At 47.4% G+C, this 18,331-nt stretch overlaps 2 protein-coding genes across 2 annotated transcripts; both read right to left on the bottom strand.

Moving 5' to 3' along the window:
* Nucleotides 1-926: 926 nt before the first annotated feature.
* On the bottom strand, nucleotides 927-8,514 carry RPL13A (ribosomal protein L13a). Its single transcript, XM_083409321.1, has 8 exons — nucleotides 8,408-8,514; nucleotides 6,851-6,923; nucleotides 6,021-6,086; nucleotides 4,180-4,281; nucleotides 3,097-3,182; nucleotides 2,832-2,891; nucleotides 1,392-1,514; nucleotides 927-1,051 (listed from the first exon to the last, which is right to left on the bottom strand). The coding sequence occupies exons 1-8, from the start codon at nucleotides 8,420-8,422 to the stop codon at nucleotides 965-967; spliced, it is 612 nt and encodes a 203-aa protein (XP_083265447.1). The 5' UTR covers nucleotides 8,423-8,514; the 3' UTR covers nucleotides 927-964.
* Nucleotides 8,515-9,917: 1,403 nt separating this feature from the next.
* Nucleotides 9,918-17,212, bottom strand: LOC310662394 (trans-1,2-dihydrobenzene-1,2-diol dehydrogenase-like). The gene is made up of 7 exons (XM_083409281.1): nucleotides 16,904-17,212; nucleotides 14,730-14,841; nucleotides 13,428-13,591; nucleotides 13,031-13,283; nucleotides 12,017-12,141; nucleotides 11,388-11,538; nucleotides 9,918-11,302 (listed from the first exon to the last, which is right to left on the bottom strand). The coding sequence occupies exons 1-7, from the start codon at nucleotides 16,994-16,996 to the stop codon at nucleotides 11,193-11,195; spliced, it is 1,008 nt and encodes a 335-aa protein (XP_083265407.1). The 5' UTR covers nucleotides 16,997-17,212; the 3' UTR covers nucleotides 9,918-11,192.
* Nucleotides 17,213-18,331: the final 1,119 nt, after the last annotated feature.

The raw sequence follows: 18,331 nt of genomic DNA, 5'->3' as shown, positions 1-18,331 counted from the left end.
GGATGATGGGAATTGCAGTCTCAAAACATCTGGAGGGCCAAGTTTGGCCATGCCTGAAGTAGGTCAAACTTGTTAAGAAGTGTGACCTAAGTAAAACAGTTCATGGCTTGGAGCTGAAGTTCATTCTGATAATTAAGGCTATCCTCATACTTAAGGCGGGTTCAGCAGTTGGCAACCCTACATAGAGAGGTTTGTGTACGGCACAAGGCTAAAAGATGCAAGGGGCTTACAGGACTGAGCACCAGATGAAAGCGTCAATCAAGCCATTTTTTAAAAAGTGACTAGGACCAATACCCCTCCCAGTATGTTTCTGAGCACAATTCAAAGTGTTGGTGCCGACCTGTAAAGTCCTAAACGGCCTTGGTCCAGTATACCTGAAGGTGCATCTCCACCCCCATCATTCCACCCTGACACTGAGGTCCAGCTCCAAGGGCCTTCTGGCAGTTCCCTCACTGCAAGAAGCCAAGATACAGGGAACCAGGCAGAGGGCCTTCTCGATAGTGGCACCCGCCCTGTGGAACGCCCTCCCACCACATGTCAAAGAGAAGAACTACCAGATTTTTAGAAGACATCTGAAGGTAGCCCTGTTTAGGGAAGCTTTTAATGTTTAACAGACCACTGTATTTTAATACTTTGTTGGAAGCCGCCCTGAGTGGCTGGGGAAACCCAGCCAGATGGGCAGGGTATTAATAATAATAAAATATTATTATTATTATTATTACCTCTTATAAAGCAATCCAACTCATTCTTAGAACTATGATCTCCCAAGTGCAGCAGTTCCTCTGCCAGAGAATCAAGAAATCTTATCACTCACACCAATGCCTCTTTCCCCTTCAACTCCAGTCCACTGCAGAAGATAATCTGGCTGTAGCAATCATTGATTGGATAACTTAAAAGTGATTTTAAAGCACAGACACAAAACCAAGAACCTGTAAACTATATCATTTATTGTGAATAGTTTTATTTAAACCAGAATGCCGTAATGTTTCAAGATGTCTGTATATTTTGCAATCTTGCCCTCCACATTTTTCTCTGCCTGCTTTTGGAGTTTCTACAAGAAAAGAAAAGAAAAAGTGAATTCATAGGTAGGCTTTGAAAGAGTAGAAGAGGTCTGGTGTTAAGAGAGCACAACATGCACACACAACCTTACATACAGATGGAAGACAGACTGTTGGGGGGAATTAACCAAAGTTCAGCTTAGGATATCTTCAACTATCTGAAGCCTATTCACTTGCTGGTGTGGCACAGATACTCTTGCCTGTAATAATAATCTAAAGGTTCTGGCTCCGCCTCCATTTTTAAATTAAAAGGGGGAAGGGAGGGAGAGGGCTTCCTTTCTCCACTAAACCCAGAACACTCCCCACAATAATTATGAGTTCAGGCTAACTCACCTTCAGTTGCTTCTTCTTTGTGTAATGAATCTTGGCCTTTGCCTTGCGCTTCTCCTCCAGGGTAGCTGTGATGGCCTGGTACTTCCACCCAACCTCATGGGCAAGGCGACCCAAATAGGCAAACTGTGGTTGGGAAAGACACGCATTAGCTTACAAGCCTCCAGCACTGCAGGGTCCTGTTCCAGTGCACAAGATGTCACTGCACACACACAAAGTTGGGAGCTACCTCCTTGCTTACCCCTTCTTGCCTCTATTCACTGAATCCCACACAGCAACTGCATGGAGGCCTTTCTCCCAACCCACATGCTATTGCCCACAGAATTCCGCTTTCAATAATATTCCTAGGGAGACTATTGGCTCCGTTCCTGGCACTTTCACCACCAGGTAAACCCTCCATCCAAGCCCTCAATACAGCACACAATACAAACAGGAATGTGGAGCCTGTGGCCCTCCGGTAGTTGCTGCTCCAACTCCCATCAGCCCCAACTAGAGCGACCAGGAATGATGGGAGTTGGAACGCAACAAAATCTGAACGACCCCACAGGTGACTCCTTAAGAGCCCAAATTCCTGCTGCTCACAAACTGCTCTAATTTATATATGCCAGGCACGTCCAACAGGTAGATCGTGATCTACTGGTAGATCACTGGCTCCCCCCAAAGAAGCTCAACAAGTTTGGCTCCCTAAAAAAAGTCAATATTTTTGCCTTTCACCCCCCAAAAACAGGGCTTTCCTTCCCTTGCTGCTTACCCAAAAGGGCCGTTTGGCCCCCACTCAAAGCACAAAGCTCCAACTATGAGGGGCTGGTCTCAGATGGTAGTGCATGAAGAGTTGTGGTCTCATGGTCTTGAGACTCGAACTAATGGTGGAGTGTCATCATCACTGACCAGCCAACAGCAGCAGGCGACTCTTGGTGAGTGCAGTAGCTAAGGCCATCTTGCCAGGAACAGTCTATTCAGGCTGCTTCTGATAGGCTGAAGCAAGCACCAAAAGAAACTAGTTGCATAGGGGAGAAGGCAGGTTCAACCATGACCCGAGGTTTCAAGATGATCACATGGAGAAAGAAAGCTGCTGTGGGTTCCATTAATAGACTAAGGATGCTTCCAAAGCAATTCCTTCAGAATTTTGTTCTTAAATACTATTTGTGGGGGCTTCCAGAAGTAGCACATAAAGCTTATTGTGAGTCCATTTGCTCCAGTACTGCTGCTCTCCAAGGCCTCAGGCTACCTCTCTACAAAACTACACAATATTTTCAACTGGAGATGCTGGAGGGTGAACCTGAGCCTTTACGCATACAAAGTGTATTGCTCCAGGTCTAACTTGGGGCGGGGGGCGTTATAGGCCCGCCCCCAGTTAGTGCTTTACGGCACTGGAGTGCAGAAATGTTGGCAAGCCACTCATTGGAGTTGTAAGACGTCTGCTAAAAAAATGGTAAAAAATACCTTGCGTGTGGGCTTGAGGCGGACCACTTTCAGAGCGGCAGGGACCACCATCCTCTTGCGCTGTAAAGAGAACACATGTCCCATTAAGCAATATATGCAAGACAAAGGCAACTGTGAGCACTTCCAGAGGCGCCAATTCTGCCTCAGCATTTGGATTTTTTTTCTCACTCTTCAAGTCAAACAATGTAGGTATAAGAAAAACATCACTGACAGAACAGGATCAGGAATAATGATGGCAAAGCACCAAAGACAGAAGGAAAGTTACCTTATCGTAAGGAGGAGGGATGCCATCAAAGACCTTCAGCCTCTCCAAGGCAGCCTGACCCCGTTTGGTCTTGTGTGGGAGCATTCCTGCAAAGAGAGAGGAGATGTGAAGAGGCTGGAGGAGAAGCAGAACTCCTAGGATAGGATAAAGAGCAGTGTGTGTCCTCTAAAAGGAAGCGTGAAATTTAGAATAAAAATTGGAGGGTGAGTTATATACATATGTCAAGGAAATAAAGAACTGCATAACTTTTAGAAGGCAGCCCTATATTGGGAAGTTTTTAACACTTGATATTTTTCTGTTTTATTTATGCTGTAAGCTGCCCAGAGTGGGTGGGTTATAAATAATAAATGTATTGTTATTATTAACAATAACTTGCCTCTTTAGGACAAATTCTGGAAATGAACACCCATTGGGATGTATATACTGACCACCCAGTATTAGAGTAGCTTTTAAGAAACTGATCTTTGCTAACTGCGATATAAACACGAGTGGACATTGGAACATAGCTATCCACTGGATTTCACACTTCTCTGAATACTGTGATATAGTTTTTAGCTCATAACACATCAAAATGCACAGAGAACTGTGTATTTTGAGAAAACACACATTAAATATGTACAGGCAGTGAGTGACCAGTTTAGGTGTGTCTGATATGTGCATGACCATGAACGCCAAACCTGGAAGTGACCCCAAAGCATCATAAAAGGGGGTGTTTGCAGGATTTTTCAATGGTGTTTCAAATATACTCATTCATTTCAACGTGTGGTGCCTTGGAAAATAACCCCCCATGTAAACTGGGGCTTGCCTGTATCTAAGTGCATGTGTAAAAGACAGATAAAATTCACGCATTCAACACAGAAATTGAACCAAAGAGACCCATGAGTGAATATGTGAAAAAGACACAGACTAGAAATGGTTTCATGTTAAAGTCTTAACATGTTTTAGTACAAGTGGTAAAACACAAATGAGTAGAACTGTTGATTCCCACTGAATACTGATTTGTGAATATACCATGTGATGGGCATGCCCCAACACGTTAATTTATCTTCTTGGTCAGATAAAAGTTGTTGAGAATACACCTACCTCGCACTGTCCTCCAGAAGATCCGGCTAGGGGCACGGAAGTGGTAAGGACCACGTGACGGGTTGGTGTTCATACGCTTACGGAGGAAAGCAAGGTACTTCACTGGGAGAATGGGAAGAGAGAGTGGCATGGTTAGAACAGGCTGGCCAGAAAGTTACCATGAGCACGAGGCTGGCAGATATGCAGTTATATGTATACTACTTACCTAAACATGATGGCTATCAAGCCAGTTTGCAGACTTTTCAAGACCCAGCTACTCATTTCTTGTTGTCTAGAAACTATGTTTACACTGCCTCAGGTTAATAACCACAGCAGTCAGAACAGGCCCCGCAGAGCATAAAAGCCTTCAGGTCTTCATGCAGACCACAGGTCTTGCAGACTCTATGATTTGTACAAGAACAAGGCATGCTGACGAGGAAATATTCCATATCAAATGGATACCAAAGAGGCAGAACTTGCCATGAGAGGCGAGTGGTGGTCTCAGATGGTAGTGCATGTAAAGTTATCTCATGGCCATGACACTCGAACTAATGGTGGAAAGGCATCATCACTGACCACCATCTCACCCATCCTGTTCCTCAAGCCAACGCCATTGCACACCAATGAGCAAGAGTGGCAGTTACGACTGGCTAGCTAGTCCACGACACAATATCATAAATGTGCCAACGGAAGCTGGCAAGAATGACAACAGAACAATTAAAAATGTTTTTAGATGTCCTCAATATCTGCAGATGGTTTTAAATTGTTCGTAAATGTTTGAAATATGCTCTTAAATGTTAATAATAATTAATATGCCGCCCACCAGACTGGGTACCTCCAGCCACTGTGGGCAACTTCTAACAAATTATAACACAATACAACACCAAACTTTAATTATTATTATTAAAGTTATAAGCTCAATGCTATGTATTTTGGGCAAGAAGGAAAGTCAGAATCTGAATTTATGCAAACATGACAATTGCAGAGATAGTCAGTTGGCACAATGCTATCTCCTTCCTCTAGACCTGGCACGGGGAGGGTAAAGAGCTGAGCAGTCTGCCGCTAACTGGCTTTTTGTCCTCTGGAATTCTCATTATGGAGTCCTTACCAGGTAGCATCTACATCTGACCCAAACCGCCTCTGCAGCTATGACTAGAGAATTACTCCATTTAAAAGGATCAACAGAAAGATCTATTTGAAACACCGAAGAGCTGCCACAGACAATATGGAATTAGATGAAACAATGGTCTGGAGCTTGCTGTAAGGCAGCTTCCTAGGTTTTTCTCTGATCCCTAGTTATCACTTGCAAGAAAAATGGTCTTCAGCTACATTTCATATAAATGCTGTTGCGTCTTCTTGAAGACTCAAGGATCACTGCCAATCCTCCCATTTGAGGAAGCATATACATTCCCCAGTAAACAAAAAAAACCAAAAAAAACACCACTGGGCCTCATAGTATATAACGCTTATGCTTCAAACCGGTGAAGTCAGTACTACTTGGACTCTGTAATAATGCCACCTTTATTCTACACCTGGGGAGGTTAACTTGCAACATTCAAGATACTGCTAGACTTGAACTCCCATCAGCTCCAGTCCACATGGCCAATGATCAGGGATTATGAGAACTGGAGTCCAACAACATCTAAAGAACCACAGGTTTCCCAGCCTTGTAGGGGATAAGATTGTTCAGCCTCAAAGACTGAAGGATTGGCTACGCTTGTCTTAGATGGAGACTTTGCTTTATTATAGGCTTGGATAAACATTCTGTCCACAACATAATGCAAGTACTTTCAGAGAGAACAGTAGAACAAGAATCCTAGCCAGACATTTAGACAGATTTTAAAATCTGCTATGGTACTCACGTTTGTTACGGTAGAAGTTGCCGGATATATTGATCCCTTCACATCGCACGACTACCACTTTGCGCCCTGGGAAGGGGAGGGGAAAGAGTGCAAACTGAGATTGTGTCCTCACCACAGAGCACAGGCTGGACACGAAAGTTTAGAAGAGGAACTCAATACTTTACCTGCCTGCTACAGACAAGGTAATCTCATGTTTCCCAGCCCCTAGCATGAGACTTGAAAACTGCAAGCTGAGCCCATCATTCTAGTACACAACAGACATCCCACTCCTTCTCAGCTGTGTGCTCCAAAGTTGGCCAAGCTCAGAAATCACATGGATCTTCCCTCATAAATCAATTTAACAGCACATGTGTCTCAAGTTTAAGAACCTAGGTTAAGCCCCTACCCCAGGCTTTGGCAACTTAGTGCCCGCCAGCTCAGCCACAGTTCAGAACACACCACGTAACAAGGTTAATAGCATTTGGGGAGTAGAAGCAGAACCCTGGTTCCTTATCGCCTGATTCTCCTACTTGGCATGCACCCCCCAGTAAATACCTCTGAGGGAATGTAATCCTCAAGAGAGAAAAAGGTTTATCATCCTCTACACTAGAAACTAAGCCTCTTAATTTGAAAGGCCACATTCACTTTGCAATCCTTGGAGAAATCTAAGTTCGAAGCGCTCCCAGAGCAAAAGAATTTGCTATCACAGTTGCAAGTCTAAAAAAAATCCTCACAGACTACTCCAAAGCATATCAGAAGGAGCTGAATTGTTAGAACAGAAAACTGTGCATCCTCTGCCTGCCAATAATACTCAGTAGGTTGAGCCTCTTCCCCCCGAAACTGAATCTTACCCAGCAAGACTTGCTTAGCCACAATGGCAGCCAGACGACCCAGCAGGTGGCCACGTCCATCAATCACCAATACCTGGAGAAAGAAATGAGTTTTAGTTGGGGGCCATGTAAGCTGATAAAGAAAACGAGGGGGGAAAAACAAATTATTTTATGTGTCCAAGTAAATGTTAATGCTACGGCAATAATAAAGGTGTCTTGAGTGAAGCCATGGGGTTTTCCCAACCCTTCCAAATCAGCAGATGAAGTTTCAGGGTTTATGCTTGGCTTACTTCAACCCATGATGTAACGAAGTCCTATCACACTGCATTGTAGTCTGGTTCATATTTCCCAACCGAGTACCTCTACATCCTTATATGCCAGTTCTCTCCTGCATAGCCAAACTTACTGTGAAAGCTGCTATTCTTGCAATATTGCGCCTGCTGTTGCACTAGGATTTTACCTTATTGGCTCTTCCTTTTTACCCACAGCAGTTTCTTATATAGCTATACAGTTAGCCCCACTTTGTATACACCCTGGTAGCCATGTTGGTCAGATGCAGTCAAAATAAATAAATAAAAATGTTCAGTAGCACCTTATAAGTGTGCATGCACCCAAAAGCTTATACCCAGAACAAACTTAGTTGGTCTCTAAGGTGCTACTGGTTAATTTTTTAAATTTATTACAACCCTCTATAGTAGCAAACTGGTGGAAAGGAGCAACAGAAATGGTGGCAAAATCAGAACTGAGCTGGAGATATTGGCTTGCTCAGAGGCACTACACCATTTCAGATTCGCAAAGGCTTCAGCATGGGAAGAGTGGGGCCAGGAGAGAGAGAAAAAAAATGCAATACGGTATCCCGAAAAAGAGCACAGGTTCCTGACTGGGATCCTGCACAGAAGCACTCCTGCTGGAAAAAGATGTGCTGCCACATTTAAAATAGAGAGAAAGAGACTGTGATGGTGCAGAGAGCCGTTGCTTGTAGGAGCCCCTCTCCTTTCACAACAGATGAGCAAGACTAGTCTGTACCTAGTCATTTTTCCTTTCTTTTTCATACCTAGCCTTCCGATTTGCATTAAGCATTAAAAAATAACCTTAAATTTCCCCCCCACATTGCCGTTGTACAGCCCCGATTCTTCCTTCCATTCAACATAAACCTGAAAGTGTCAATCCCTCCGTAGAAGTTGCTTCCGATTAAAGAAGGAAAACAGCAACGTGGTGATGGGGGGGACGAGGCCCGCTTGCAGGAACCACGCGGTCCATATGTATCCCCATCCAAGTGGCTAGTCCGCGGTGACGGGGAGCCACTCCACACGGGCGCATCCTCAGCATGATTAACCCCGTGCGAGGCCCCGGCCCAGAGTCAGGCCCCGCACGCAAACGCGGCAGCCTCGTCTCGCCCGCCAGGCCGCGCTTCCCTCCACGCCACGGGCCCCCCCGGCCCTCCTCCCCACCAGCCAGCGGCAGGGGAGGCAGGATGCGGCCCAGCACGAGGCTCGCCGCCCGCCCGGCCTCCCAGAGGCCTCCCTGCCCGTCAGCCTCCGAGAAAAGCAACCGAAAACCCCTCAGAATCAGTCGCACCTTTGGCTCCGCCATGGCTGCTCCTCGGCGGCCGAACGAAAAAGAGGCTCCGCCCAGCGCACGCCGCGGGGTTACCCTTTCCGGCTGCTACCGAAAAAGGTCGGAAAGCGCAGGGGCGGAAATGACGACGGACAAGGCCGCGCGGCGAAGCCGACAGTGTGAACGCCGCCCTCGTCGGCCGGGCTTGATGACGTCGAACGCAGCCTCGCTTCTCTACGCCTTTTGCGTATCTATGTATTGGAGCAACCTCCAACGTTAGACAGGGAGCGAGGCGCCTTTTGCTTGGCCCTCATTTTCCCCGCCCCACCCTCAGCTTGTTATAACGTATTAGAGCTGTCACGCTTATTAATTAGTCTTTTATTTCCTTTTAAAAAATTCTTTATTATATTGCAAAGTACAGTGGTACCTCGGGTTACAGACGCTTCAGGTTACAGACTCTGCTAACCCAGAAATAGTACTTCGGGTTAAGAACTTCAATATGAGAACAGAAATCGTGCTCCGGCGGTGCGGCGGCAGCAGGAGGCCCCATTAGCTAAAGTGATGCTTCAGGTTAAGAACACTTTCAGGTTAAGAACGGACCTCCGGAACGAATTAAGTACTTAACCCAGTTGTTCTTGCCTTATGGTGTTTACTGATCCCCTCCGTGTCACTTGCTATCCCACCTAGTGTGTCTGCAGAATTCCCAAGGTGGATCAGTGGTAAAGAAGCTGCTTTGTATGCAACATGTTCCACATTCAATCTGCATGATCTCCAGGTAAAATTGTTCTCTCTGCCCTGTTGGCAGCCGCTCTGGATTGCTGCTGACCATCAGACAAGGTCAGGTGCAGTAGATCTTTAACCCACCCGACCTGTGGCCAAGTTTGATAGAAACTTTTTGATAAAACAGTGGTACCTTGGGTTACAGATGCTTCAGGTTACATACGCTTCAGGTTACAGACTCCGCTAACCCAGAAATAGTACATCGGGTTAAGAACTTTACCTCAGGATGAGAACAGAAATTGCGCACCAGTGGCACGGCAGCAGCAGGAGGCCCCATTAGCTAAAGTAGTACCTCAGGTTAAGAACAGTTTCAGGTTAAGAATTGACCTCCAGAACGAATTAAGTTCTTAACCTGAGGTGCCACTGAACAATAAAAGAAACTACCGTATTTTTCGCCCCATAGGACGCACTTTTTCCCCTCCAAAAATGAAGGGGAAATGTGCGTGCGTCCTATGGGGCGAATGCAGGCTTTCGCTGAAGCCGGGAGAGCGAGAGGCATCGGTGCGCACCGACCCCTCTCTCTCTCTCCAGGCTTCAGGAAGCTATCCGCAAGCCTTGCAAGCCCTGTGAGAGTTCCCACGGGCTCACAAGGCTTGCGGGCAGCAGCCTGCCGCCCGAAGCATGGGGAATCCTCCGGAGGACTCCCCGTGCTTCGGGCGCGTGTCCGCAAGCCTTGCGCGCCCGACGGGAGGTCCCGCCGAGCGCGCGAGGCTTGGGGCGGCAGCCGGTGCGCCCTATAGGACGAAAAATACGGTAATCTAAATAAAAACAAAGAGAGAGAAAGAAAAGAAAAAAGGCGAGGCCTCTCTCAAAGGTAGCTCTTGTCTCACACAGAAAGTGGTGGACCCTCCCAGCTCTCACCTGGGAGCTTTCCTTCTCCCAGTCTCTCACCTCAGGAGGTCTTCCCTTCCCAACCTCTCATTCAGAGTCCTTCCACCAACCACCCATTTTTGGACCCCAAAAATGGCCCAGAGCAGAAAACACCAAAGGGGGGGGGATTCAATTTTCTGCCTGTGCATTACATAAAAGAAATTATTCAAAGCACTCACTCTAGAATGATATCCTGCTGAGAGGACAGGAAAGGGGAGTTTTCAAGCAAGGGGTTTCTGGGAGAGAGAAGGAGGAAGAAAGGCTGAGATCCATCTTGGAATGGGAGACAAAAGGTTCCTTCACTGCTGTGGGCCATGTAAGATCTGGACTCCCTCCATGCAGACTGAAGGTGTAAATAGGTGAATAAACCATCTTCTGCCGTGTCTTCTATTCTCCAAAGGGACACAGATCCTGTGTGTGTGCCTGGGGCTCCATGGGCTTTTGCCACCGCTTGGCAGAGATAGGGGCAGACACTCAGCTTTTTTAACATTATTAATTCATGTCAGCAATGGCTAAACTCTAACCAAGCATATCAGCTTTGTCTTCATACTGGCACAATCCATGCGGACAAAGGCACAGCCTGCTAAATGCTGACAATCATGGTCAGCGCTTGCAGATCACTATGCAGAGGACCTGGCAAGCCCCATGCTTAGCACTTGGCAAGTGCAATCTGCTGATCCTCGGGTCATGTGAGGCTCCATGCTTTACAAGACCTGATGATCAGTTGGTTGGGGTTTGCAAAGCCCAGGTCTTTACCGGCACTACTGGTCAGCTGATTGATGGTACCTGCAACTCCTGTTTGGGTTGAGTCGGATCTTTTACCTGCTCCAGCTCCAAACCTTAAGTTTAAAATGCCAAATTTGGAGAGAAAAAAATTGAGAGGCTACAAAACTCATAAAAAGGCAAAACACAACAAATCGTAGGCTTCTATTTACAGAATGTTAAATAAATTGACATCTCATGGTGGGTGAGGTTCACATCATAAGCAGACGTCCCCTTTGCATCTAATTGCATTTTATTCCAAAGCTTACAATCAACTTTTGCTAATGTTTGTTGCAAATCCACCCACCAGACTGGAGGTTTCTAATAGTAAAATCTGGTCTAGCTGCTGCCTCGCATGTGTGAGCGAGGCCACTGAAATCAAGCCTGGAATGGGTCATGCGTGGTCCTGAGGATAGGACACCCCAAGCTGCCTACGGATTTCATCCAGGATAGAGTGGAGAAGCTCGCTGTCTCCTTGAGTCATGATCGGGCTCTCCTTCAAGCCTGCAGGAGAGGAAAGAGAAAGGAGAATAAGTCAGGATGCTCAGCTGCTTCGCACAGTCCGCCCAAGAGTGCCCGAGACTTTTACCTTGAAGGAGACATTGCCTGACGTGTTCTGCTTCATAGCACAGGCCAGTGGAGTTGATGAAGTACAGTTTTTGGGAAGGTTGAGGAAGAGGAAACTCTTCCTTCTGTCCATTGACAACCAACTCTTCTGGGCACCAGAAGGGACCGGGAATCTGCCGAACACAGTTGTGAGAGGAAGCATATACCAAAACAGGCCCTAGAGCTCTCAGAAAGGGGTTATTTTGGGCAATTCATTTGTAAATAGTTATGGGGCTCAAACTTTCCCAGGAGGGAAGCTCCGGGCCATGCTTATGCTGACATTTATGTTTTCCACAACATTTTGCACATAGGTCAAAAGCTGATTCTTCCATTCAGTGCAAAATGTGCAAACTAAATAAATTTCTACCTGGTGGTGGTGGTTGTTTTAACTCCACGGTCTCCAGATACACATATGTGTGTGTGTATGTGTGCTTTTCTCTGTCCTACCCTCACCCACCCAAACCGTCCTTCCTTACCCTCTTGGCCAGGAAGGGATGAGGTTAGGTCCCTAGAAGAGCCTGCGGAATCCTGGATTGTGATCCTCTTGAAGCTTCCTTTTGTTTCCAGGAAGATGCAAAGTGTATCCCCTTCTCCATGTGGTCCAGGACTTACCTCGATTATCCCCTTGGTGCCAGTGATGCTGGCGTTGTTGGGCATCCAGGTCATCATGGTATAAGTGAGGACAGCTTGGCGTTGGCCAGAGTAGTTCAGGATGATTGAGGCTGTTTCATCTACATCTTGGGGGAAACAAGCAACAGTGGTCATATCCACATGCCAGTTAGGCTGTGTTAGGCACATCATATTCTGCGTCCACTGCACTCTGAGATCTTGTTTTTCCTACCCTAGTCTGGACCTATTTGCACATTTTATACCCCTGAAGGCAATTCTTCACAAACTGGGCTGTGTACACACACCATACATTTAAAGCACAATGCAGCCTTTTTACTAAGTACTGTATTGACCCAAATATAATCCGCACTCACCCCCCCCCCCCAAATTTGGGTCATGAAAAGTTAAAGTGTGGCTTATATTCGTGACCTTACCACAGTGGTACCTTGGTTCTCAAATGCATTGGTACTCAAACAACTTGGAACGCAAACACTGCAAACTCGGAACTAAGTGTTCTAGTTTGCGAACTTTTTTGGGAAGCCGAATGTGCTCCATTTTGAGTGTTATGCTTCTGATTTGAGTGCCACGCTTCCGTATTGAGTGTTAAACTGAGGTCTGTCTGTTTTTGCTATTTATTTTGTGTTTTTGTTTTTGTGGCTTTTTTGCTTTGTTTTTGTGACTGTGTGGAACCCAGTTCAGCTACTGATTGATTGATTGTGTGACTGCAGTACGTTGTTTATTGCTTTCATTTTATGAATCAGTGGTCTTGTTAGATAGTAAAATTCATGTTAAATTGCTGTTTTAGGGGTTGTTTTTAAAAGTCTGGAACGGATCAATCCATTTTGCATTACTTTCTATGGGAAAGCGCGCTTCGGTTATGGAACGCTTTGGTTTTGGAATGGACTTCGGCAACGGATTAAGTGCGAGAACCAGGGTACCATAGTATCTGGTATGCACTTGAATCCCTGGTGCAAAATACTGACCTCTAGAGGGGACCAGGACCAACCCAATACTAACCTGTCTCATGCAAGAACCCCGAGGCCACAATGGACTCTGGCTTCTCACCATCAAAAACCATGCAGGCCAGCTGAACACAGTAGATACCAATATCCAGTAAGGCGCCTCCACCAAGATCTTTCTTCACAACCCTGGGGACAGTTAGGAGAGGGACACCAAACTCGGCTTGAACCACTAACACATCCCCCACAGTCCTTTGATCGAGCAGAGAGCGGATCTTCTCCAATGCAGGGAAGAAGCGAGTCCAGCAGGCCTGAGGACAAATCAGAACATTCACCTGCTGCCGCCCCACACCAGGGGCTCGTGCTCCCTCTGAAGGGGATGGAGATGCCAGGCCAAAGCCCATCAGTTCCATATGGTAGCCCTTTGGCCTTCAGGGAGCGCTTCTGCCTCTTACCTCCATGAGGAAGACCTCCTTTTCCCGAGCTGCCTGCACCATCTTCTTGACCTCTGCAGCGTTCATGCCCAGGGGCTTCTCGCAGAGCACATTCTTCCCAGCCTGGATGAAGAGGAGGGTGGCTGGCAGGTGGTGGGGATGCACCACTCCCACATACACCACATCTGCAAGAAGAAAGGGAAGTCCAGAGGAAAGCTTCGCTCCTGAGCTCAGCCACAGCCAACATTTATCTTGAGAAAGAGGCTGAGCCATACATTTACAGTGGTACCTCGGGTTACAGACGCTTCAGGTTACAGACGCTTCAGGTTACAGACTCTGCTAACCCAGAAATAGTACCTCGGGTTAAGAACTTTGCTTCAGGATGAGAATAGAAATTGCGCAGCGGCAGCAGAGGGCCCCATTAGCTAATGTGGTGCTTCAGGTTAAGAACAGTTTCAGGTTAAGAACAGACCTCCAGAACGAATTAAGTTCATAACCCGAGGTACCACTGTAAAGCACAACTCCCTTAGCAAGCTACAGTTCCCAGGATTCCTGTGCTTTAAATGTGCCTCCAATGTATGCAGCTAGAGTCTGAATGGTTGGGGAGACCCTCCAGGCCTGCCCATCTTCCCCACCTTTTTTTTGCTCTTGGTACTTTCCTCCCTGCGCCCCCTTGCCTCAAGCCCCACTCCTCAATGGCCTTGCTTCTCACCCTCCTTCAATGTTTTGCTTGGCTGGAATATGCCCTTGAACTCCAACAATGCCTCTTGCTTGTTTGGAAAGAGAACAGAAAGGGGTGAGAGAGTTTATGTAGAAACTGTGGTGCATGCAGCCAAAATCACAAATGCATGTTTTCTATTTCTCCTACGCACATGGGATAGGAGGTTTAAATCTAAACCTACAGAGTTAAATCCATTCCCAACAGAAAATGCTCTACTGTACAAATGTAAACATGCATATCGGTTGCTCTTCCCACTTTTGCCTCTGGCTCCTCCCACCAGGGGTATGTGGCCCTTGGAAAGTTGCCCAGAAGGGAATGTGGCCCCCAAGTTGGAAAAGCTTCTCCATCCCTGTTGGATGATGTTCCCATTCCAAAACCCAGTTTACATTGTATGGTAGAGGGGGATTTCCCTTCTCCCTTGGGGGACAGATGTAGCACATCTGCTGCACATGAAGAAGATCCAAAGATTCCACCTCCAGCATCTCCAAGTGGAGCAAGTCAAGTGTAGACCATACTGAGCTTGATGGACCCCATGGTCTGACTCGGAACAAGGCAGTTTCCTCCCTCCCGGTGTCCCCAGGGTTTCAAGGAAGCTTTCTCACCAACATCCGGATCCTGAGCCAGTTCTGCATAAGAGCCATAGGCCTTGGGGATGCTGTGGTTCTTGGCGTATTCCTGTGCCCGGCTCAGCTCACGAGAAGCAATAGCCACCACCTGGGAGGTGAATGGGGCGAGAGACAGAGGAACAGAGGGTGACCCTAAAACAGCACAGGACTGGAGCACAAGAAAGACCACCTTCTGCTGGAAGGGCTTGGCCAGATTGAGCAGCTATTATTTTTAGGGGGCCTTTTGCTTGTCCTCCTCCAACTGAAGACAGGAACATAACCTGGCCTGCTGGATCAAGCCAAAAGCCTATCTGCTTTTCCTGATGCTGTCGACTGAATTAGACATTGTACAGAGACTTGTGACTGCATACCTGCAACATTTCTCCGATGAAAATAGGGACGTCCCATCCCATAATAATAGTTTTACTATTTATACCCTGCACGCATCTTACTGGGTTGTCCCAGCACTCTGGGCAGCTTCCAACATAAAAACATTAAGAAACCCTTCGCGAAACAGGATTGCCTTTAGACGGTTCAGGGGTCGGTTAACTCCACAATTCTCCAATGAAAATAGGGACATCCTAAGGACAAGTGTCTTAAAAAGCAGAGACATCACCTTGCCAACAAAGGTCTGTATAGTTAAAGCTATGGTTTTTCCAGTAGTGATGTATAGAAGTGAGAGCTGGACCATAAAGAAGGCTGATCGCCGAAGAATTGACGCTTTTGAATTATGGTGCTGGAGGAGACTCTTGAGAGTCCCATGGACTGCAAGAAGATCAAATGTATCCATTCTTGGGGAGATCAGCCCTGAGTGCTCACTGGAAGGACGGATCGTGAAGCTGAGGCTCCAATACTTTGGCCACCTCATGAGAAGAGAAGACTCCCTGGAAAAGACCCTGATGTTGGGAAAGATGGAGGGCACAAGAAGAAGGGGACGACAGAGAACGAGATGGTTGGACAGTGTTCTCGAAGCTACAAACATGAGTCTGACCAAACTGCAGGAGGCAGTGGAGGACAGGAGTGCCTGGCGTGCTCTGGTCCGTGGGGTCACGAAGAGTCGGACACGACTAAACAACAACAACAAAGGAAAAGTGGGACATTCTGGGATCAAAACAGAAACTGGGACGGCTTCTCTAGATCAGGGACGTCCCTGGAAAATAGGGGCATTTGGAGGGTCTGTGACTGCTTGTCCCACTGCCAGATGAATCCCAGGGGAGGCTGCCAGCTGAGTTAGGGGCCACAGCAATCCAGCTGCATTGTTTTATACTTTTTTGAATGTCCCGCAATCTTATCATTTGTGTTCTTATAAATCAAGCATGGCTTGTTGTTTCTTTTTGTATTCCAACATATTCCTTATCAATAAAAAAATCTGGTGTGGCACGAGAAAGGGTGGCCCAGAGAAAAAAGTTTGAGAACCACGGGCTAGTGCAACTATGGACGGGAGGTCCACTGCCCAGATCAGACAGAACCTGCCAGCTATTGGAGAATAGTAGCTACACAAGTAAATCAGGATGAATGCTCAAGAAATAGGTCATCTGGAGGAGTGTCTAGTTAGTAGGCCAGGGAGAGCCTCTAGGTTTACAAATTCTTGAATAAAGGAATCCAAATTCCCCCTTTCCTTAAAGCCAGCCCCGCTGCCTTCTTCCGAATCGCAAGTTGCCTGAAGTCGTATCTTTTCTGCATCTATAATGGAAACCACAGAACCACCTGCCTTCTCCAGTGATCTGGCACAGGGATGGGAACTGTTGGCCTTCCTGAAGTTGGGGGTATCTAACTCCCATCACTCCCAGCCAGCACAACCAATGGTCAGGGATGATGGGATTTGTAGTCCAACATCATCAGGAGGGCGACAGATTCCCCACCCCTGATGTAGCATCTTGGCCTCCAGAGACCCCAGTCTCTTTAATTCTAGTTCTCCCTTCTTTCCCGAAGACCTGGGAGTCCTAGGTGCCCTAGGACCACTGTATTTTAATAGACCACTGTATTTTAATACTTAGTTGGAAGCCGCCCAGAGTGGCTGGGGAAACCCAGCCAGTTGGGCAGGGTATAAATAATAAATTCTATTCTATTCTATTCTATTCTATTCTATTCTATTCTTCCCAGTTTGAGCAGTCCCATTCAGTGGAAATAGCCCCCCTCCATCCATCTTTGGTCTGTGCTCCACTTATTACCTTGTGGTCCTCTGGCGGCAGAGTCTTCAGAGCCACCAGGAAATCGTGGCTAATCTTGCCAGCAGAGCAGATCCCCCAGCGGGTGGCTGTCATGGTAGCGGAGAGGAAGAGAGAGAGAGGCGTTGTGTGTGGACAGAGAAAGGCAAGCAGCACTTGGTGTGGCCTCTAGCGCAGGGAAAGGACCGCTGCCCCTCAGTCAACGTTCGGGAAGCTTGGACTCTGGACTTGGGCACCTGGCCAGCTATGGAGCGAGAGAACCAGCAGGGGGCAGCAAATCCCCCAGAATGAGAAGGGACAGCACAGGTATGTATGTGGGGGTTATTCCAGGAGCCAGGTATCTTAAGAGGGCTTCAGTTTTGCGGGGTGGGAAGTGGTTGGACAAGGAATTATCCACAGTTACTTTTGGCCCTGCTCTTTCCAGGTACAGGCCCATGCTTTAAAGAAGATCTGTGTCTGGGTGCTCTGAAAACCAGCAGGGATAATAGGGGCATTCTGGGATTAAATCATAAGCCGGGGAGTGGGGTGGCTTTCGTAATACCGGGACTGTCCCCGGAAAATCTTGGGACACTTGGAGGGGATATAGGAAGCTGCCTTGTTTACATTGACTTGTCAGCTGCTCCTGAGGGTTTCAGACAGGAGTTTTCTCCACACATACCTGGAGACTGGGCCATCCCATAATGTTTTGCCACTGTGGGCAAAGCACCCCCATGCTACTCCCTGCCCCACAGATCTGGGCCCCCTCACTGTCCTGCTGGCACACCTGTGCTGCCGCCACAATGCAGCCGCAGTGGCAAGGATGAAGTGGTCAGGACGACGGTGCTGCGGCAGTGGGGAGGGCAAAGATCTGCCGCCTGAGGCAAGTGGCTTCACCTTGCCTCATGGATGGGCCACGCCTGCCTGGAGAGGCCAAAGATTGAAGGTGGGGACTCCTGCGTGCAAACCAGATGTTCCACCACTGAGCTATGGGCCCCTCTGCAAAAAGAGCCTTGCTGGATTCAGACCAAATGGTGTTCATGTGGCGCTGAGTTCCACAGTTTAACTGGGCACCTTGTGAAGGAGTGCTTCAGGGTTTTATTGGCAAATGGGTCATTGAGACAAACAGGTCATTGGCCACAGGGTGTGGTTTGTTCCTTTGTTCTAGTTTCTCAGATTTTTTTTCTAGAAAGGGTATATCTGGATTAAACTGGAGGGTGGTGGGAGATATGGACTGGCATTGTTATGCACACTATGGCAACCAAACAGCAGAGGGGAGGCTTGAATCCAATAATTGAGCTCATGGAGCAACTTGTGCAACGACCCCCCCCTTCTGCTCCCCCCCGCTGGCCCCTTCCGCTCTCTCAGGGCAGATTTGGTGGGCACCCAGCGAGACGAGAGGAAGCTCTATTGTGTGAGAGGAAGCCGCAATGACTTAATTGGACACAATCCAAT

This window comes from Podarcis tiliguerta (assembly GCF_965153285.1).
Source record: "Podarcis tiliguerta genome assembly, chromosome: 13".
Taxonomy (NCBI): domain Eukaryota; kingdom Metazoa; phylum Chordata; class Lepidosauria; order Squamata; family Lacertidae; genus Podarcis; species Podarcis tiliguerta.
Note: the sequence above shows the minus strand (reverse complement) of the source record. Positions and strands in the feature narration are given on the sequence as shown.

What these genes read in the sequence shown, in the direction of transcription:
- RPL13A (XM_083409321.1), bottom strand. An exon ending in CAACTTCTACCGTAACAAAC is followed by an intron (nt 4,282 to 6,020) that starts GTGAGTACCATA and finishes CCATTCTCCCAG; the next exon opens with TGAAGTACCTTGCTTTCCTC. An exon ending in CAAAGAAGAAGCAACTGAAG is followed by an intron (nt 1,052 to 1,391) that starts GTGAGTTAGCCT and finishes CTTTTCTTGTAG; the next exon opens with AAACTCCAAAAGCAGGCAGA.
- LOC310662394 (XM_083409281.1), bottom strand. Translation starts at nt 16,996, where the DNA reads ATGACAGCCACCCGCTGGGGGATCTGCTCTGCTGGCAAGATTAGCCAC. An exon ending in AGGAGGTCTTCCTCATGGAG is followed by an intron (nt 13,284 to 13,427) that starts GTAAGAGGCAGA and finishes ATTTGTCCTCAG; the next exon opens with GCCTGCTGGACTCGCTTCTT. An exon ending in CAGGCAATGTCTCCTTCAAG is followed by an intron (nt 11,303 to 11,387) that starts GTAAAAGTCTCG and finishes CCTCTCCTGCAG; the next exon opens with GCTTGAAGGAGAGCCCGATC.